Here is an 18,397-nt window from a genome sequence, read left to right as displayed (position 1 = left end):
TCACTGTTACGTTGATGATACTCAGCTTAATGTATCCATAAATCCTGATGAGCCCAACCAGATAGACTACAAGCATGTCTTGAAGACATAAAAACTTGGATGACGTCAAATGTTCTGCTTCTAAATTCAGACAAGACAGAAGTTGTCTTTGGACTGGAGTCTTTGAAAAAGAAACTGCTTAGTCAGTCACTTAACCTGGATGGCATTAAATTGACCTCCGGTAATAAAGCATGTCATTTAAATCCCATATTAAACAGGTTTCTAGGATTTCCTTCTTTTCACCTTTGCCAAAATTAGATATTATCCTATCCAGGAGTGACGCTGAAAAACTAGTCCATGCATTTGTTACTTCAAGGCTGGACTATTGTAATTCGTTAAAATCAGGATGTCCACAAAATGCAGTTAAAAGCCTTCAGCTGATTCAAAATGCTGCAGCAAGAGTTCTGATGAAAATTAAAAAGATAGATCATATTTCTCCTATTTTAGCTTCCCTTCATTGGCTCCCTGTTAAATCCAGAATAGAATTTAAAATTCTCCTCCTCACATATAAAGCCCTTAATGATCTAGCTCCATCATACATCAGAGATCTGATTGTTCCATATTTTCCTAACAGAGCACTTCGTTCTCAGACAGCAGGTTTACTGGTGGTTCCTAGAGTCTCTAGAAGTAGAATGGGAGGCAGATCTTTTAGTTATCAGGCTCCTCTCCTGTGGAACCAACTCCCAGTTTTAGTCCGTGAGGCAGACACCCGGTCTACGTTTAAGGCTAGGCTTAAAACTTTCCTTTTTGATAAAGCTTATAGAGTGGCTTAGGTTATCCTGAGCTATCTCTGCTACATTCTCACACTACTCTCCAATTTTGCATTATTTGCTGTTATTTCAGCTTTTAACTTTGTTCTCTCTTTTCTCTTCCTAGCAGCTACACCTGACCTGACTCTGTCTACCTGTGACACCTTCCTGGAGGGGGGCACCATCCAAGCTTCTGCTGCCAACCATTTAATGCTCACCTTCTACCGATGATACACTTGGCCCTGTCTTTCAGTGTTTAACCCTATTTTTCTCCTAGACATAGTTACTGACTGAGCTTTTACTGTCACTAATTATATGTGCTCTCTCTCATACTCTAACCTTGAAAACTGGCTCAGAGTTTATCTGTTCTTTCTTTCTAGGTGAAACGACTAAAGGAGCTACATTCATTAACATTTACTTTTCCTTCCCATAGAAAGGACTCCTGGATCAGTGCTTCTTTGTTCTCTTTGTGTCTCTGTCTCTGTTCTCTCAAAACCACCAGTCGGTCGTGGCAGATGGCCGCTCACACTGAGCCTGGTTCTGGTTCTGCTGGAGGTTTCTTCCTGTTAAAAGGGAGTTTTTCCTCTCTGCTGTCGCTACATGCATGCTCAGTATGAGGGATTGCTGCAAAGTCAACGCCAGTGACTCTCCACTGTCTCTACATGCTCAGCCAGGAGGAGTGAATGCTGCAAATCTCTGACTGGATGCAATCTGCTGGGTTTCCTTAGACAGAAAAACTTTTTATCCAATTTAAATAAATAACTGAATCTGACTGCACTGTTCGATAGTTAGGATTAATTGGAATGTATGTACCTGACTTGAAATCCGTATGATTCGTTTTTCATTCCTGGATTAGTTAGGTGTATTAAAGTTAGCAACTGGGCAGGATGAACTTGGCTCACAGGTTCAGTTTGGCTCAGGGGGTCCAAATAAAAGAAGTTGCATAGGAGGTCTGTTAGTGTGTAAATGGGTTATGAGTTTCAGTAAAGAAGCTTCAGTCCGGTTATGCTGTCAGTTTTTTACAGATCTGCTGCAAACTAAGTGGTTTACTCAGTGAAGGTAAGAGAGTTGCTTTTGTTCGAGCTTAAAAAGGCTGTGCTTACAACTGCGACCTGCCCGTGTCAGTGCTGGAAGTGAAGAAGATAGGGGACTATTGGGTTTGTGTTTTGGATAGGCCCAACTATACTGTTCACTGTGACAAGAGCAGCAATCACCAAGGACAAAAAGGCAACGTTGTAGTTAACTGGGCCACAATGCTAAAAAGAATGTTTGGAGGACTCAAGGTGAGGCCTTCAAACCTATAAACACGCCACCAAGCATGGCAATGGCAGCATAATGATGATGGCAGCGTCAAGAGGAGCAGTTGTTTTGCTGAGAGTGGATGAAATAAAAAAGAAAAAAAAGGCGGCTTTTTTTTTTTTTTTTTTTACTTCACCTCAAATCAACAGCTAAATGGTTGAAACATGGACCACAAATTCTTTTTCCAGCAGGAGAATAATACCAAGAACACATTGAAACTGGTTTTGTAGTGGATAAGGCAGGCTACCAGTAAGTTGAGAATAAGTCTACTGTGCCTAAAATCTGGGTCTGTGCCAGGAAACCAACCAATTTAGGTAAAGTCAAATATCCTGTCAGATTTGTGGCAGAAGCTTGTTGATGGCAACAGACAAAGTGCGTTGCAGCTCAACTTGCTAGGAGACAAACCAAATATTAGTGGATGTATACTTGTACCATAGTTGGGTTTTTATATAATTGTGATCCAGAATTTACAAGAAGCCACAATTTGAGTAAGTGAATGTAACTTTTTCCTAACAAGACAGACTACAAAATCAAAGAGTTAAAAAACATCAGTTTGTCTTACGAATGTCACTGTGTAGTTCTTCAGCTAATGTTGGATCCTTGTAAAGCAGAGCAAGACTCTGGTTCATCCTCTCCTCGATAACATGGAGATGTGTGTACACCTGCAAAATGAAAAAATACATATTTGTAAAGAAAAGTGAAAGCTCAGAAGTTAGAACCAGGTATCTGCACTGAGCTGCATTTAAAGCCAGCAAAGACCGGCTTTTATGTCACTTTAATAGCGTAGAGACCAGCAGCTCTGAAATTACAAACTTCTCTGTCATGCATGCAGACACTTCAGCACACAAAGTTCTCTGAGTTTCTCTCTCAGCAGAAAGCCACCTCGTATCCTTGAAGCACCCACCTGGAATTTCATCTGCTCAGCTTTCTGTGGGTCGACGGCCACAATATGCTGGTAGTGTCTCAGTGTGTGCCTGCGGTCCTTCTGCTCTGCGGCCATGTACCGCTTCAGAGCCTGCAGTACACGCTCAGGCTGGAAGTTAAGAGAGAGAGGAAGCCGTCAGGAAAACACAGCACTGCGAAATAAAGAAACTCGTCCATTTGCTGCCAGAAAACATGAAATCTAAAACCTGCTTCGGATTATTACCAGGGTTCACTTTACATAAATTTCAATTTTCTGCCCTTGTATGCACGCCGTGATGGATTTACCTGAGGGGGATCAGATTGCACAGCCGTCAGGTAGTTCTCCAAGGCTAGACGACGGTTGTTGTTGAGAATGGCCTCAACTCTGGCGAGGTGAGTCTCCACCAATCTCTGCCTCTCTCCAGCGACCTGTTCCTCCAGTGTCTGCAGCACAGACTGGAAGTGCTGGAAGTGAGAAAAACAGTAAGCTGATAAACTGATGAACACGTGTAATGCAAGCTCTGCTCAGAGTTAAAATCAGAGAAAATTATTTTTAAAAATTCTGTCTACCTCATTCAAGGCCTGTCGCTCTGACTTTGGCAGGTTTTTGGACTGGTTGTCAGCCTCTGCCCATTCCTTCATTATCTGACAGATGGAAAAACACAAATTCACTTTATCACTGTAGAAATAACACTCTGACCAGAACGTGCTGGCTAAATACTACTAAATGGGCTACTAATGGTAACTCAACAAAATTAACATAAAATATTTAGAAAACTGTAAAAATTGTCATAACAACTCATGTTCTAAAATCCATTTATTAAACATACAAAGAGCATATGTCAGAAAATAACATCTATATTTTTCCATCTTTTATTTGGAATATGCAGTTTCCCCAAAGCAGCTGGATCACACACTGCACCTTGCAAAGGTATACATACCATTGAACTTTGTCACATTTTGTCTAATTACAAGCACAGACTGAAGTGTATTTTATGGGGGTTTAAGTGATAAACACAAAGTTTTGTAGAATTGTATACAAGAAGGAAAATTATGCATGTTTTTAAGGGTTTCTACCAATAAAAATAAAGTGGCATATATTACCACCTTTTCCTGCAAACAGCTATGCAAGTCTTTGGGTATGGGTATATCTTTACAAGCTTTGCACATCTAGAAACTGGCGCTTTTGACCATTCTGACCAAGAGCTTCGTCAGACTAAATGCAGAGCATCCGTAAGCCTCAATTTTCAATCATGCTACAAATTCTCAATAGGATTTATGACTGGCCTTTGACTTTACCACTCTAACACATGAATATGCGTTGATTTATGGCTGTATGTTTAGGGTTGCTTTCCTGCTGGAAAATTAGCCTAATATGTTAATTCCAGGATTGCCCTGTATTGTAAGTTCATGTTTGGTCACATATGCCCAGGACATCTTCTTCCATGTGTCTGCTGTGCCCCGTATACAGCTTGCAGAAAACTATAAATTATGACTTTCTTCTTGCCACACAGAAAGGTCAGATTTGCAGAGTGTGCTACTGGGTCAACAGAGCTGCCACATTTGTTGTGGTTTTCTCCAGCTCCTCCAGTGTTTCCATGTGCCTCTTGGCTACTTCCCTGATAAATGCTCTTTTTGTACGGGGGGCTGAGTACAAATGCACTCCACATTTGTAAGATTTTTTTATTGTAAAATCATTTTCATCATTTCCCTTCTACTCCAATGTTATAGGCTACTTTGTAATGGTCTTCTGTGTAAAGTCCCATTAAAATATGTAAAAGGTTGGGTTAGAACCAGGTATTTGCACTGACATGTAGTCAACCTGCTCCCCGCCCTGTGAAATTCACCTCATTGATGCGCTTCATCCTGCGATCCTCCAGGTCCGTTTTGGCACGCAGGAAGTTGGCGTGCTCCGTGTCATCCACAGGCTTCTCAAAGTAAACATCAACCCCATCGGTCGGGCGAGCAGTGGTAACTGGAAGGAAACAACAGTAAACAGATTGTTAGTGGATGCATGAGAAAAATGGCAATTACCCCATGATTAAATGGACCTTCCACACACACAATCATTAGGCAGTTCAACGACTGAGCACTGAGATTTTGGTGTCTGGACTTTAGATCTGTGAAAGCGCAGTTTGCTAAAGGGAAAGCAATGACATGTGGTTCCTCTAACCTACTTTTTATTTGCAATAAAGAAGCTTTATTTCTAAACTTATGTGTCATAAATAAGGCCAAAGTCAAGTGATAACATAGACTCGGGGCTTTTGCTTTCACTTCTAGATTGAATTCAAATCTCAGCAAAAATAACCTTTTATCACAGTAACTTAAAAAAATAAGACAACGCTCCAACTCTAGCTATTTCACACAGATTTACCATCCTGAAATTTGAATTTGAAAATTGAAAGACTGGATCTTTCATGTGCCTTGTTTGACTTCTGTATTTACTGTGCACAAGCACGAACTCTGCTGTGGCCTTGCTGTGGTTGTAAATGTATGTTATGCACCAGATTAAAGTGAAACACTTTCACATTAACATTTGTTGAGGTAAAGGGGTTAGAAAACACTGATGGGAAGTTAAACTGGAAGGAAATCAAGTACCAAACATACATAGATGCATATGTAGCGTGCATGGGTACGCGCTACATATGCATGGTGTACTGTAATGATATGTTTTAAAACTTTATCTACGGGGATGACGTATTCAATAGCGATGGCACTGGGTGCTAATTTTGCATTGTTTTTCACACCTACTGCTCATCTTGCTGCAAATGTTTCAGAAATAGAAGAAGGATGAACTGGTTACTCACGGCTGTCTCCCTTGACAAGAGGTGCAGAGGTGGTGGGTTTGTGGCTTTTGTCGTAGTAAAAAGAATCCAAGTAGTCAGATGTCTGATAAGGACCTATCTCAAAAGGGTCATACTCTTCCCGGTCCTTCACAGCTGTTGCCTCTTCTTCTTCTGCCTCGTCCTCATCAATGTCGTCCTCCTCTTCCTCCTCATCTTCCTCCTCATCTTCCTCCACCACGTCATCGTCGTCCTCCTCCATGTCAGCCTCGTCCACGTCTGTGTCCGGAGAATGGCTCGGAGTGGGGGCCATCACCTTGGTGCTGCCAAAGACAGTCAATTCTCGTCACTCTCACTGGTTACTAGTATGTAGAACTGCAACCTTGAAACGGTTCTGTGGAGTCATCTTACACAGAGTTGAGTTTTCCAGCACTCTGGGATGCCCGCGTCCGAGGGACATCCTTTTCCTCTGTCTCTCCTTTTCCGCTCGAGCTGCTCCTGCCCGGGCAGCAGACGTATTCGACACCTCGGAAGTGGTCACCACAGGGCAGCAGCATCCCGTAGCTGTGGAGCTCCAGATTCTCTGAGGTGCATTCCTGACACAAGCACAGAGATATACAGAGGGAGTCAAAAGATGCTATTTATGGTATGCTCATTATCAGCATCGTCCCTTTTTAAAAGATTAAAGCTCCGCTGAGATGTTAACAAATATGTACAGTTCCTAGGAGAAGTATCTATACCCCTTGGACTTTTGAACATTGTGTTAGAGTACAACCACAAACCTCAGTGTACTTTCTTGGGATTTTATGTGACAAACCAACACAATGCAGCAAATAATGGCAAAGTGAAAGGCAATTTTTGTTTCACAATATTTCAGGAATAAAAATCATAAAAGTGTGGCATGTATTTGTATGCATCCAATTTTACTCTGATACCACTAAATAAAACCCAGCACGACCAAGTGCCTCCAGAAATCACCTAATTAATAAATAAAGTCATCCGTCAATAATTTAATTTCAGTATAAATCCTGCTGTTCTGTGAGGGCCTCAGATGTTTGTTAAAGTACACGAGTGAACAAAGAGCATCATGAAGACAAGAAACAAAGCAGACAGGCTGGGGATAAAGTTGTGAAGATGTTTAAAGTAGGTTTAGGTTATAAGTTTCACCATCTCACAAGACACTGTTCACTATTTGATGTGCAATCTACACATCTAGCCTTTAAGGAAAGGGGGCAAGAAGAGAGCTATTATTGAAAGAATGCCATAAAACATTTCCCACAAGCCATGTAAGGTATACAGAAAATATGTAGAAGAAGGTGATTGCCTCAGATAAGACCAAAAATAAACTTTTTGGCTTACAAGCAAAATACTTAATTTAAAAACTAAAGCTGGACATCAATCTGAACACACTATCCCAACATGTTGTTGGCAGCCTCATGCTGAGGGAATATTTTTCTTCAGCAGGGAACGGGACATTTTTCAGAGCTAAATACAGCAGAATTGTGGAAGAAATCATGTTAGAGGCTGCAAAACACTTGAGATTTACCTTCCAACATGATGAGCCTAAACACACCGTTAGAGCTGCAATGACATTGTTTAAAACAAAACATATTCATGTGGCCTAGTCAAAGTCAAGAACTAAACCAAACTGAAGATTTGTGTCAAGGTTAGAAAATTGATGTTCACCAATGTTCTATGTCCATCTTAATTGAGCTTGAGCTTTTTTGAAAGGAATGAGCAAAGGTTTAAGTCTCTAAATGTGCAAAGTTGGTAGAGACAAACCTCCAAAGACTCACAGCTTGAACTGAAGCCAAAGTTTGACTGGGCTGAATACAAACACACACCACAGTTTAGGTTTTTACTGGTAAAATCTTTGGTAAACCATGCATATTTCTTTTCCACTTTACAAAATCTAAATAAATGAGACAAAATCCAAAAAAGTTGTATAAATACTCCCAATATTTTTTCAAGCTACTATAAGAGTTCATTAATTTTGGTGAATGAAACATGAAATACAGGAATGTGATGTGAGGGAGAGTTAATAAAACTCTGCTATCTTTGTGCTCTGCAGTACTGCTCTCAGGAGTGTAAAATGTTTTAGGTCTGAACTGGATTAGCTTTTTTAAACATGCACAGACACACAAAAAGTAATCACCCCACTAGTTTTAAAACTTCCCACTTCAACCCTAATTGCACAAGCTCGGTTAAAACAGAACTTGTTCCTACCTCTTTGGCGATGTTGTGCCAGTAGACGTAACTCTCACAGATGTCCATCTGCTCCTGGTGGAGAAAACGGCATCTGTCGGGCACCAGAAGAGCCTCGCTCACATACTCGCCTTCTGCAGCAGAAAAAAGGGAAATCAAAACTAGAATGAAGTATCAAATTAAATAATTCATTAAGTGTGCTTTAATTAAAGTGAATGTAAAATGTTCAAAAACATTGACCATAAATGCAAGTCATTTTGTATTATGTTATATATTAATTACAATTAATTCAACAATACTTTCCAATTTTACATGCTGCTTAAGGTTTACCAAAAAATGAAACAACCTATTCAACAGCCCGTAGAGTAGAATAAAAAGTGCTGATGAGCACACAACTCCCAATCATTAAGTTAATATTATCCAATGTGGCCCCCTAGTGGCCCAGAGAAGAAAATACATCTAAACAACATACTAAAGTTTGTTCTGCGTTGGTAAACCCAACAATGCTGATAGGTTTATTACACACAGACTGATGTTTTCAAGCCTATGATCTGGACATAAAATACAACTTTAAACTTTTAATACAGGCAAACACTTCTGTTTTTCTTCTGAATATGTTTCTAGCATCCTGGACAGGGCATAGGCCAATATGAGATTTTCTTATTATAACCCTACCAGAGATTTATGATTTAATCTTATAGTATTTACACAAAAAATTAAAATAATGTGACTTAATTCCTTTTATCAAACACAGAAAACACAAATTATTTGCTGCAAGCCAGAGTATAGTGTATAAGTCTTCTTTCAGACAGCTGACAGGGCAGTGCACAGCAGCAATTGGGGGAGGGGTGGAACTGGATTACTCTGCTCCACACAGCCAAAGAAAACTTCTGTTACCCCAGCTCTTTTTATGGTCCTTATTTAAATGAATTTTACCTATACAAATAGTTTGCAAGATGATTTTAGCAATTTCGATGCTTTCATTTTGTTGAACCTTGATTTACATCGATATCAATGACTTGCCCATGTTTAGTCTATTGTCAGGAAATTATTATAAATATAACATTCCGAAACTCTGATATAATGGGCCTTAGAGGTCATACAGGCAGTAACGTGGGTATACATAAACACAAATCAATTTAAAGAAATCAGGGTGACACTGATATGAAAAAAAAAACAACTTTATTTATCAGGAATTCAGATTTGTGTATTTAGGATATTGGATTAGGGAATGAAGTCTGGAAACCTAAACAGTTGTCCATAGATATTTGGGTTTTTACTTATCCAGATTTGGAAAACGATGAAATAAAATTGCATATTTTTCCAGACTGCATTGGAACATTGTATTTTCTTTTTGTTGAATATAATGCCCTTGATATGGTTCCTTCTTACCCAGACAGCGGTAGGGCAGGACGATGAAGGGGTGCGTCTGACAGTGGCCCAATCCTTTCTTGCACCAGGCAGGGATGGTGACAGGTCTTTTAGACTCCTCTATGTGCGAGATTGGAAGCGCAGGGTACATCTGGATGGTACGGGTGCATGCAGAGACGCCAAAGACACAAATACAAATTGGTAGGTGGACAGAACAGGGGGGATTCAGACAAGGGAACCTTTTAAAAGTAAGAGGTAGAAGATAATTTCCAGGATCAGAGAGGAGGAGGAAGAGGAGGGAGAAAACTGACAGGGAAAACATTCATGCAATGGATTTTAGAAATATATAATATCTTTTTGTTTAAAGTGACATTAGAAACACCTCACTAGAGGTATATTTTAAATTTTACATGTAATTTCACTTAGAATGTAGCTCCATTGTTTATAATGCAAGCTCACGTTGAGGTTTAATAGCAGCAGGTATGTAAATAGCTCGGTCTAGATGCGGGCTTAAATGCTATCTGTTTGAATGCAAAAGATAAAAGCAAAGCTTTGTGTGAAAGGCACTGCAGATGCATTATGTGTCAGATAATCCCACTAGAGGCCTTTTAGCTCTAAGGATGCCATCTGCAGCAGTGATGCCTGTTTTGGCCTCCAGGTGGCGTCTGGGTCTTTTGCTGCTTTACTTCAAATTGACATTCTTACAGAAGGAGTGTTTCAGGAGCATGTGTGCCATTAAAAACACACATATGGTAAAAGGCAACAAGAAGAGGACAGGAGGACGGTGGCACAAATGAAATATTGTAATATTTCAGCACACCGCCAACTCTTTACTATATATAGTTAATATATAGATTTAATGGGGAAGACAACCCAAAACAGAAAACAAATGTAAACAACTGTGTGATTTTTATAGTAATGCTGTTGTTTAATCTTCCAAGCTCAGATCCCTACCTCCTGACAGTAAGACAGGATTTCGTTGGGTTCTTTGAAGCAGCCCTGGCGGCCCTGAGGGTCTGGCTCCCACTGCCCGGTTTGTATGTTCATGTGCAGAAGCTGTCGGCCGCAAAACATGGCGATCTGTGGCTCTGCCAGCAGGGGACTCGGCCCGTTTACCTCGGCCATGGCAAGAGCCTGCAGATCAAAGGGGAAGAGAAGAGAGGCGAGTTAACACCAACACAAAGGCAGATATTATTGAATATGAAGCTGATTCAGGGTAGATAATTCAAGCACTATCTGACATCAGAAAAGCCTGAGTGCAAGAATGAGAAGAGGTGGAAGATCGAAAAAGTAGGTGTGGATAATGCACAGGAGAATCGACTGGAGCGTATGTGGAAGGCTTCAAAAAGAGCACAGCAAACCAACGAACTAAAAAAGTGACAAAAACTGGTCAACTTTTGGGAGCTCTCTTAAGACCTAAGAGGCTTCGTGAATAACTTTTATCTAGAAAATTCCCCAACAAATCGTACAATTCGAGAATTGTAAGATTTTTCTTAGAATGACACCCATAGGAGATATTTTTTTAGACACACTATTCTTTGTGAATGCGAGCTCTGATGTTTTACCAATAGATGAAAGCATCATACTAACTACAATGACAACAACACTCTTCAGTGTGAATGTTTTACTGAACAAAGAAGGCTTGTCTTACCTGTATAATTACAGTGCTTAAAATAAAGTCCAATATCATGAATACTAGTTTAATAGTTTTTTTGTTTGATCTCCCTACAGATATAACAAGCACATAATTTCTTCATCAAAGTCAAAACTGTTAATTACAATAAACCTCCCTAGGCTCTAATCCAACTTCTCATCTTTATCAGGTATCTTCTTATAAGTGTCCTAATAAGGGTGCAGAGACTTCTCTGAAAGTCCCATAATTTATGCCCAGCTGATTTTGGCTGCATGGATGTCTTCACAAATGTTGGGCTGGGTTGAAGTATGAAAGCTTTCTTTTACTAACTGGATTAGTTTCAGATAAATAAATAAAAAACACCCCCAGACTTTTGCAAATTCAAAAATCAGATCTAGACACTAAGTACCACCAGTTTTCGAAGTTGTTTCTGAGGGAAAAAGACTAAACGTAAGCCATTTTAGGCATCAGTGATACATAAAGAAAAAGCTCAGAGATGGAAAAGGCTATTTAAAAAGAGACTATTTTCTAATCTCTAAATGCATGTTTGCTTTACATTTATGTAGAGGAAACAGACACAGAAGGACTTTTAGGGGATAACAAGAAGCAAAATTGCTCTGTTTTATCCATTTGAACTTTCAATCCCTGTCTGTCATGGAACATGCTGAATTTGGAAATGGCAGCCTTAAGGAGATCTCCAATTTAAGGTAAAGATCTATATTCTGAAGTAAATAAATATGGATAATGCTATTTCAGTAATGCATAAGAGTGTTAAATGCTAATATAAGATGGTAAAGACAATTGAAAATTTAAACCATGGAGAAACACTGAGAATTATGCTGCTGACAGGAATTGGATGATTTTTAACTTTATTGGCCCTGATCGGTGACACATAAAGTGTACAGGAGCACACCAAAGACTGCTTCCATCCGCCTCTTTCCCTTGCTTTCCTCCCCTGGCCTTGTAGAAAACTGTCATTGATCGTGGGAGATGCTGCATCTGCCTAGGGGAGGGCTCAGGGGAGCCCACAGCAAGGAACAAACATTGGATAGGTCCGGGAGTCAGGTGTTAATACAAGCTCATTGACCGATGTGTTACCTCACTACATTAACATGCAGCACAGAGACAGAGGGAGCCAGGGGAGGAATAAAGGAAGGGAGGGGCAGGATAGCCCTATAAACACAACAACACAAGGACTTCCTCTTCTTTAACAGACAAAACAGAGTTTCCATAGATCCCTCAAGCATTATGACAATAAAACATGTTCCATGTTCTGTTTGATGCCTGAGATGCAAAGAATACATGTTAACCAAGACATTTGAGAATAGCTTTGTGAGTTTCTTTGGTACAGCAGCATTAATGTTACAGAATATGTTACATTGTTAACTGTCCAACTCTGAGTGCCCCCACCCCCGCTGAACAATAAGGCATCCCGCATCGCCTACAGCCAGTGTTCGGCCGTGTTCTTTTCATATGGGTTGACAGAGAGACAGAGATAGACCTACTGACAGCAGACAAGATGAGAGCAACGCAGCGCCAATTAGAAGCATGAAGCCCGAGGGGAAGAAATGTAGGAGAAGAAATAGGGGAGAGTGACGTATGATCAAAGGAAAAGCCCTACTTGGGCCGAACAGAGCTAAAGTGTTTGAAGTCCTAATTAAAATTTATATGGGATAAAATAAATATTTAAAACCCTAGCAGTAAATGTACAATAAATACAATAAGCCCTCAGCAGTCTATGCATTCTAATTAAATTAAAAGGAGTTTGTGTTTCTGTGTGCCTTAGTAGATTTTTCCTTTCGTAAACTACGGATCTGCTTTTTAAAACGACCCACCGTTTCCCAAAGCACATCAAGAATTTTGGGGTTTATGGTTGCATAATTTGCTTTGTAACACTTACAGAAGCAGACGTTGGTGTGGATTTTATATTTTTTAAACCCCTACCAGGGTCATAAGCTGTACACAATCTTATCTGCTATATACTCTGATACAGGCAAAGTTTACTCCCTCTGCTTTGAGTAAGACAAATGATATTCATCCTCTGAATTTTCTTCCATTCTCTTGGTACTTTTTTAAGCTATGCTATTTTTCAATAATCACTGCCTAACAAAGCATACCATCAAAAAACAGATCATAAGGACAGGCTAATGTCTAAAACTGTCAATCCTACCTAGATGGTATTTAAGATCAAAGGGAAGATGTTGCACATATAGCAGCAATATAATAACACTGAGCAAAAATGTCCTTGTTTCACAGTGATAACACGATGTTAAGGAAAGTGTACACATAATCTAATTACTTTTATTTAATGTGCAAAAGAAATAATTATTCCAACAACTACTAAAATGATATAACATATTGGATCACAGCTGGAATTATTCTGAATTTATTTTTATTAGATGTAAGCAAAAATATTAAATAAATGCTAAATTAACTAACTTTAAAAAGTTAGTGCTTCTTTAGCCTCCACACCTCGGCAGTTAGTTTTTTTGGGAATCTTTCCATACTGCAAAATTTCTTGTGAGAGTAAAGTATAACAGCCCCCTTTCAGCCAGCTGACCTACAGTGTGCAGCAACAAGTGAGGGATGGATAGAACTGTTTTACTTGATGCCACTTGCAGCTGGAGAAAACTAGGATCCCTCTGGCACTTTATGAGATCTAATTAAAAAACTTTTAAGTTATGATGGATACTGTTTAGATTTGGTTAAATCCTCGGTTTAACCTGCTAATGGGGACCAGCTCATGCTTAACACAGCATACATGCAGAGCCCCACCAGTGAATTTATTCATTGAGACAAAAACGAGAACTTGAAAACCAAGAAAGAAGTATGTGTTCTTTTTCGGTAAAGTGGTTATATTTTCAGGCCCCTTTACGTTTTCAAACTTTTACACTTTTCTTTTTAATAACTGACTTTTGGGGTATGGTAAGAAGTTGCCTACCAAAGAATGTTTAGTACCAAGCCTGTTGGTTCTTACCTGCCTTTGGGGATGTTCCCCACTCATATTGACTCATGTTTATTTAAAGTAATACTCTTTATTCTATTTATTGTGTACTGATAGGAAAGTGTGGGTAAATGGATATAGTAAATACGTTCTACCAGCTGGAGGTCGCTCAGTGTGTTTTTGATTTGATCAGGACTCATTATCTTTTGTTGCATAAGAGTCCACTGCCAAAATGGGGAGCAGAATCTCATTAAATTGGTAGAGACTGTAACAAAAAATCTTTTAAAAATAGCATACAATTTTTGTAATTGTGGCAAGAATTCCTCAAAAAACTGATGTGCTACAGTTAAGTAGATAGAAAAGGGTCTGGAGCCACATGTGGCTCATTTTATATTAGAACTGAACAGTGTTGTTAGACTTAAAGAGGAAAAATGTGTTTCTATGTAACTTAAACAACAGTATGAGAATGATGGGAAAATTAATTATTTAGGTTCAGTCCTATATTAATCATTGGGCCATGAATTTTGTTGTCTCGATTTTTCTACATCATATATTAAAGAAAATGCATTCATTCAGTTCTTTTAAGTTAAGTGTTTTTGCTTGTTCTAAATCTTAAAACAACAAATAATATTGTGATTCCTTAAACATAGAATCCTTTTTTATGTGGAAGGTATCTAATATTTTTTGAAGGATCATTTAGGCTCTGTGAATCAAGGGAAACATTTTGTTGCATTGAGGGCAAAAATGGCTATTTGGGTTGTGGAAGGTGTACAAAATGGGAGGACGTTGGAAGGAAATGGCAAAGTGCAGGTAAAAACTAAACCAGGAGTAAATATTTACCCCTGAACTAAATAATACTGAAGATGTCATGAATGTAGATATGTTCATAGTTTGCTTTTCTTCTTTTATTTGCTGAATTATTCTAGTTCTCCTGATTGTAATGGGGTTTAGCTTTAGTTACTCTTAGTTACCTGTAGTTTGTTTCTGCACAGCTTATATTTTAAATTCCGATGGTGTTTGCTTCATTCCTTGTTTTATTTTATAACACCATGATCACTTGGGTAAAATGGATTCCTGTTTGTGCTTCAAACTTGGGTTAATACCAACGGTTGCTCACCTGTTCAGAACTTGTCATTTCTCAGCATATATACCCCACCTGGGATTTGTTCATCTCTGTCGTATTATTTCTTGTTTGTTCAGTCTCCCGTCTCATTTATTGGAGTACTCAGTCATCCCCTGTCTCCAGTGTGTTCTGCATCTGGGTCTTCTTCATCATTCACACCAATTCTTGACAGATTGGGGTTGTTATTGACATGGTAGAATTTTATCTTCGGGCCACACACTGAATTCAAACATGAGCACAGTGTGCTCTCTGTGTGTATCACGCACAACATAATTTTCAATATTTCATGGTCTGAGCAAGATTTTGCTCTGTTTTGCTTGTATAATACCATGTAGTCAACTTTTCTCACTAATTGGTGGATGACTGCTTGCTTCTTTCTGAAAGAAACGTAAGAAGCTATTAGATGTTTTTCTTCAATTTCCAATTACTTTGTAGTCCAGGTAATATATGAGGTTGGAAGTCATACTCTTATTGTGTTGGCTCTTAGGTAAATAAATTCAGTTTTCTTGTTCTCTTAACATAGCCCTATATTAGCAAGCACAACCACATACCTTAGTGGCCTGTAAAATCATTTTTTTTATACCTATTATTTTCACATCTCAAGATTCATTATTAAAATTCCATTTTTTAATTATTCAATTCCAGTTTTTTTTTATTTGAGGACATCGAGGACTGAGTGGAGATAACTCAAGGGACATTTCCGTGTGGCTTAACATGTGTAGGGTAAGCATGGGAAAACACTGCTAAAGCTGCTCAAAATGTCTCTCTGCTGAGCTCCTTCCTCCACAGACATACCTCTCTGTGTCAGAGAAGGTTAGAGCCACAAAGACAAATAAATACAAAATAAATACATAAACTTCCGGTTAGTTGGGAAGATAACACAGCCGCTCCAGCTCTCTCATTCTGCCAGCTCTCCACTACTGCACTTGCAGAAAATCAATACTGAGCGACTGCAACTGTATCGCCACCTTTACCCTGAATCAATAGCAGTCCATCAGGAGCCCGAGACCCTGACCTCTTGTCCAGTCCTGCAAGGCTAGATTGGAGGTCTCAAACCAGATCGGGAACGAGATTAGCTCCCTCTGTGAGATGCTCCCTCAACACAGCATCTGATAAGAAATAGTGTATATGTTGCTCAGTGATGGTGGTGCGGTGGTTGGGAACCTTTGCTTTAAATCTGTCTGAATTATAAATAGCTGTAGGATTGGAATGCATTTTGTTAAATTCTGAAGGTTTTTTCTTGCACTTCGATAATCGCAGACTTGCCAGATTGTGCACCTTTACTGCGCAATAAAGAGAAAAAAGTACGTTGTAGACTCCTGTAAGAATCTGCAAATACTACGCTTGAACTTGAACCCTGAATTAGCTTCTTTCTAACTCGTTTTTTGAATGCTTCATCAAAAAGAACAAAAGGAAAAATCCCAAACAAAAAAACAAAAACAGACACCTACTCTAAAAAAAGCTAAAAACGAAGCCACACCGAAAGCAAAAAAAGCTCTGACCTGCCGATGCAGATTTGATCTAATTTGTTTTTTATCTAAGAACTAAACTAAGATATGATGTTTTGAATGAAGCAGATACACAAACTTACACTAAAAGTATCATTATTTAGTTAATTAATTAAGGTAAAAGCAGGCATGTTTTATACCACGTAGTGATTACAGATAATTTAACTTTATTTAATTGTTTTTATATGTATTTATTTTTAGGTTGTCTCTTTTCTATTTTAAAGACTGTTAATTTGTATATAGCACATTTATTGTTATCGTGACATCACTCTACGCAATATACATATTGCGAAGAACTGCCGGGATTTTAATTATTAATATTATAGGTATTTAAGTGTCATGCATTCAAGCTCTCTATGCCTGTAATATGCTTGGTGACACTTGTTTAATGCAGCATAACACGTTTTACAAGGTAAAGCTAAGTTGTATTAACGCTAAAGCAGCAGGCGCCAGCCTGAGGTAAGTTTTTCAGTAAAACATTGTGGGTGAGATGGAAATATGAAAAGAAAATATTTATTGGATAGAATAATAATTTTCTGGGGTCTAAGACAATAACACTTTTCTAATCATTTGTTTATTCATCAAAAGTAATATCACTATTGCAACATTCAGCAGTATTATCGCTTATTGTATATTCTCCTAATATCGTCCAAACCTAACTCTCACACCCCTGTGGTTCCTCTGGCCTCATTTTTAAACACCTCACTCAAACTGAAAATAGCTAACTTTATGTCTTCTTTATTCAATGAAAGATTCCCTATATGGAAGAGTGCTGTTGTCAGTGCGACTTTGTAGCACTTATGTATGTTCACTGATTAGAAAAATATAAAACTTTTTTGTTTCTGACCAGCCTTCTTTCTCTGTGCAGCTCTGTGCGTACTAAGCTTTTATTACTTTATAAAAACTAAACTTTCTTTGCTGGAGTTTTGTTTAAGTGAAAATACCCACATTAACATAAGAAAAGATAGAAATTTGCTTCTTGAAACCAGCCTAACACATCGGAACACACCAGTGCAGCCAATCTCCATACACACAAAACGGGAGGCTGACGGTGAAAGAAGCCTGCACACTTTATAAAGGCATTGAACACCACAGCATCAAGGGCAGAAGCTACCTGGTAAAGATGGCAAGTTGGATTAAAGCCTAGAAATTATGCATTTGTTGTTTCATATGTCTGTCTGAAGAGGGGATTAAATAAAACTATCAAGCCAATTTTTATGAACCTGGCCTAGGGGATGGAACATGAGTAAAGAAAGAACCCAATAAATTTCAAATCTCTGAAGCTGAAATACTTATAATAGAACAAATGACACAGGTCTGATGTTTGAAATATTATTGCTATCAAATTCCTTGTTTATGTTTAAAACTAGAGTATGACATGGTAGCAAAATAAAAATGTGTGTTTTGCAGAGTTTACATTGTTGTACAAGCTTTCAAGACAGAGGACATCCATGTAAACTGTATTTTCTTGTTGAAAGAACTGTAGCACAGAGGCATTCATAGCATTACCACACATAGAAGAGGCTGGGGGTGTTCAGAGGCTGCTACGGTGGTGCTACCCAACAACCCTGCACTGCACATATAATGCTGTAGTGCTGATGAGGCTGAAAAGCCCAGCAGCTCAGTACCCTGACAGCTCCCACTGCGGGGTAAGACTGCATCATTAATAACCTGGTGATATATCGGCAGACACATCCACTGGATTGCAACATTTTCACCAATTTATTTGCCTTCCTTACTTCCCCTGTTATTCTGCTATGCTTCTCAAGATCCACTACATGTGAACTAATCTGCTTATTTGATGATGAAAAAAACACACTGATTTAGTCATTATAGAGCA

General features: G+C 38.8%; 1 protein-coding gene across 2 annotated transcripts in view; it reads right to left on the bottom strand.

Moving 5' to 3' along the window:
• The window catches only part of aplp1 (amyloid beta (A4) precursor-like protein 1), a 76,500-nt gene that overhangs the window by 16,084 nt on the left and 42,019 nt on the right, over window positions 1-18,397 (bottom strand). For both annotated transcript variants that reach the window (XM_047359380.1, XM_047359387.1), the window contains exons 2-11: window positions 10,304-10,483; window positions 9,371-9,500; window positions 8,000-8,112; window positions 6,185-6,369; window positions 5,798-6,096; window positions 4,838-4,965; window positions 3,561-3,635; window positions 3,297-3,455; window positions 2,992-3,120; window positions 2,650-2,749 (exon numbers count right to left, since the gene is read on the bottom strand). In XM_047359380.1, coding sequence (XP_047215336.1) covers window positions 2,650-2,749; window positions 2,992-3,120; window positions 3,297-3,455; window positions 3,561-3,635; window positions 4,838-4,965; window positions 5,798-6,096; window positions 6,185-6,369; window positions 8,000-8,112; window positions 9,371-9,500; window positions 10,304-10,483 — 1,498 coding nt within the window. The remainder of the gene's footprint in view (window positions 1-2,649; window positions 2,750-2,991; window positions 3,121-3,296; window positions 3,456-3,560; window positions 3,636-4,837; window positions 4,966-5,797; window positions 6,097-6,184; window positions 6,370-7,999; window positions 8,113-9,370; window positions 9,501-10,303; window positions 10,484-18,397) is intronic.

This window comes from Girardinichthys multiradiatus, chromosome 3 (assembly GCF_021462225.1).
Source record: "Girardinichthys multiradiatus isolate DD_20200921_A chromosome 3, DD_fGirMul_XY1, whole genome shotgun sequence".
NCBI lineage: Eukaryota > Metazoa > Chordata > Actinopteri > Cyprinodontiformes > Goodeidae > Girardinichthys > Girardinichthys multiradiatus.
Note: the sequence above shows the minus strand (reverse complement) of the source record. Positions and strands in the feature narration are given on the sequence as shown.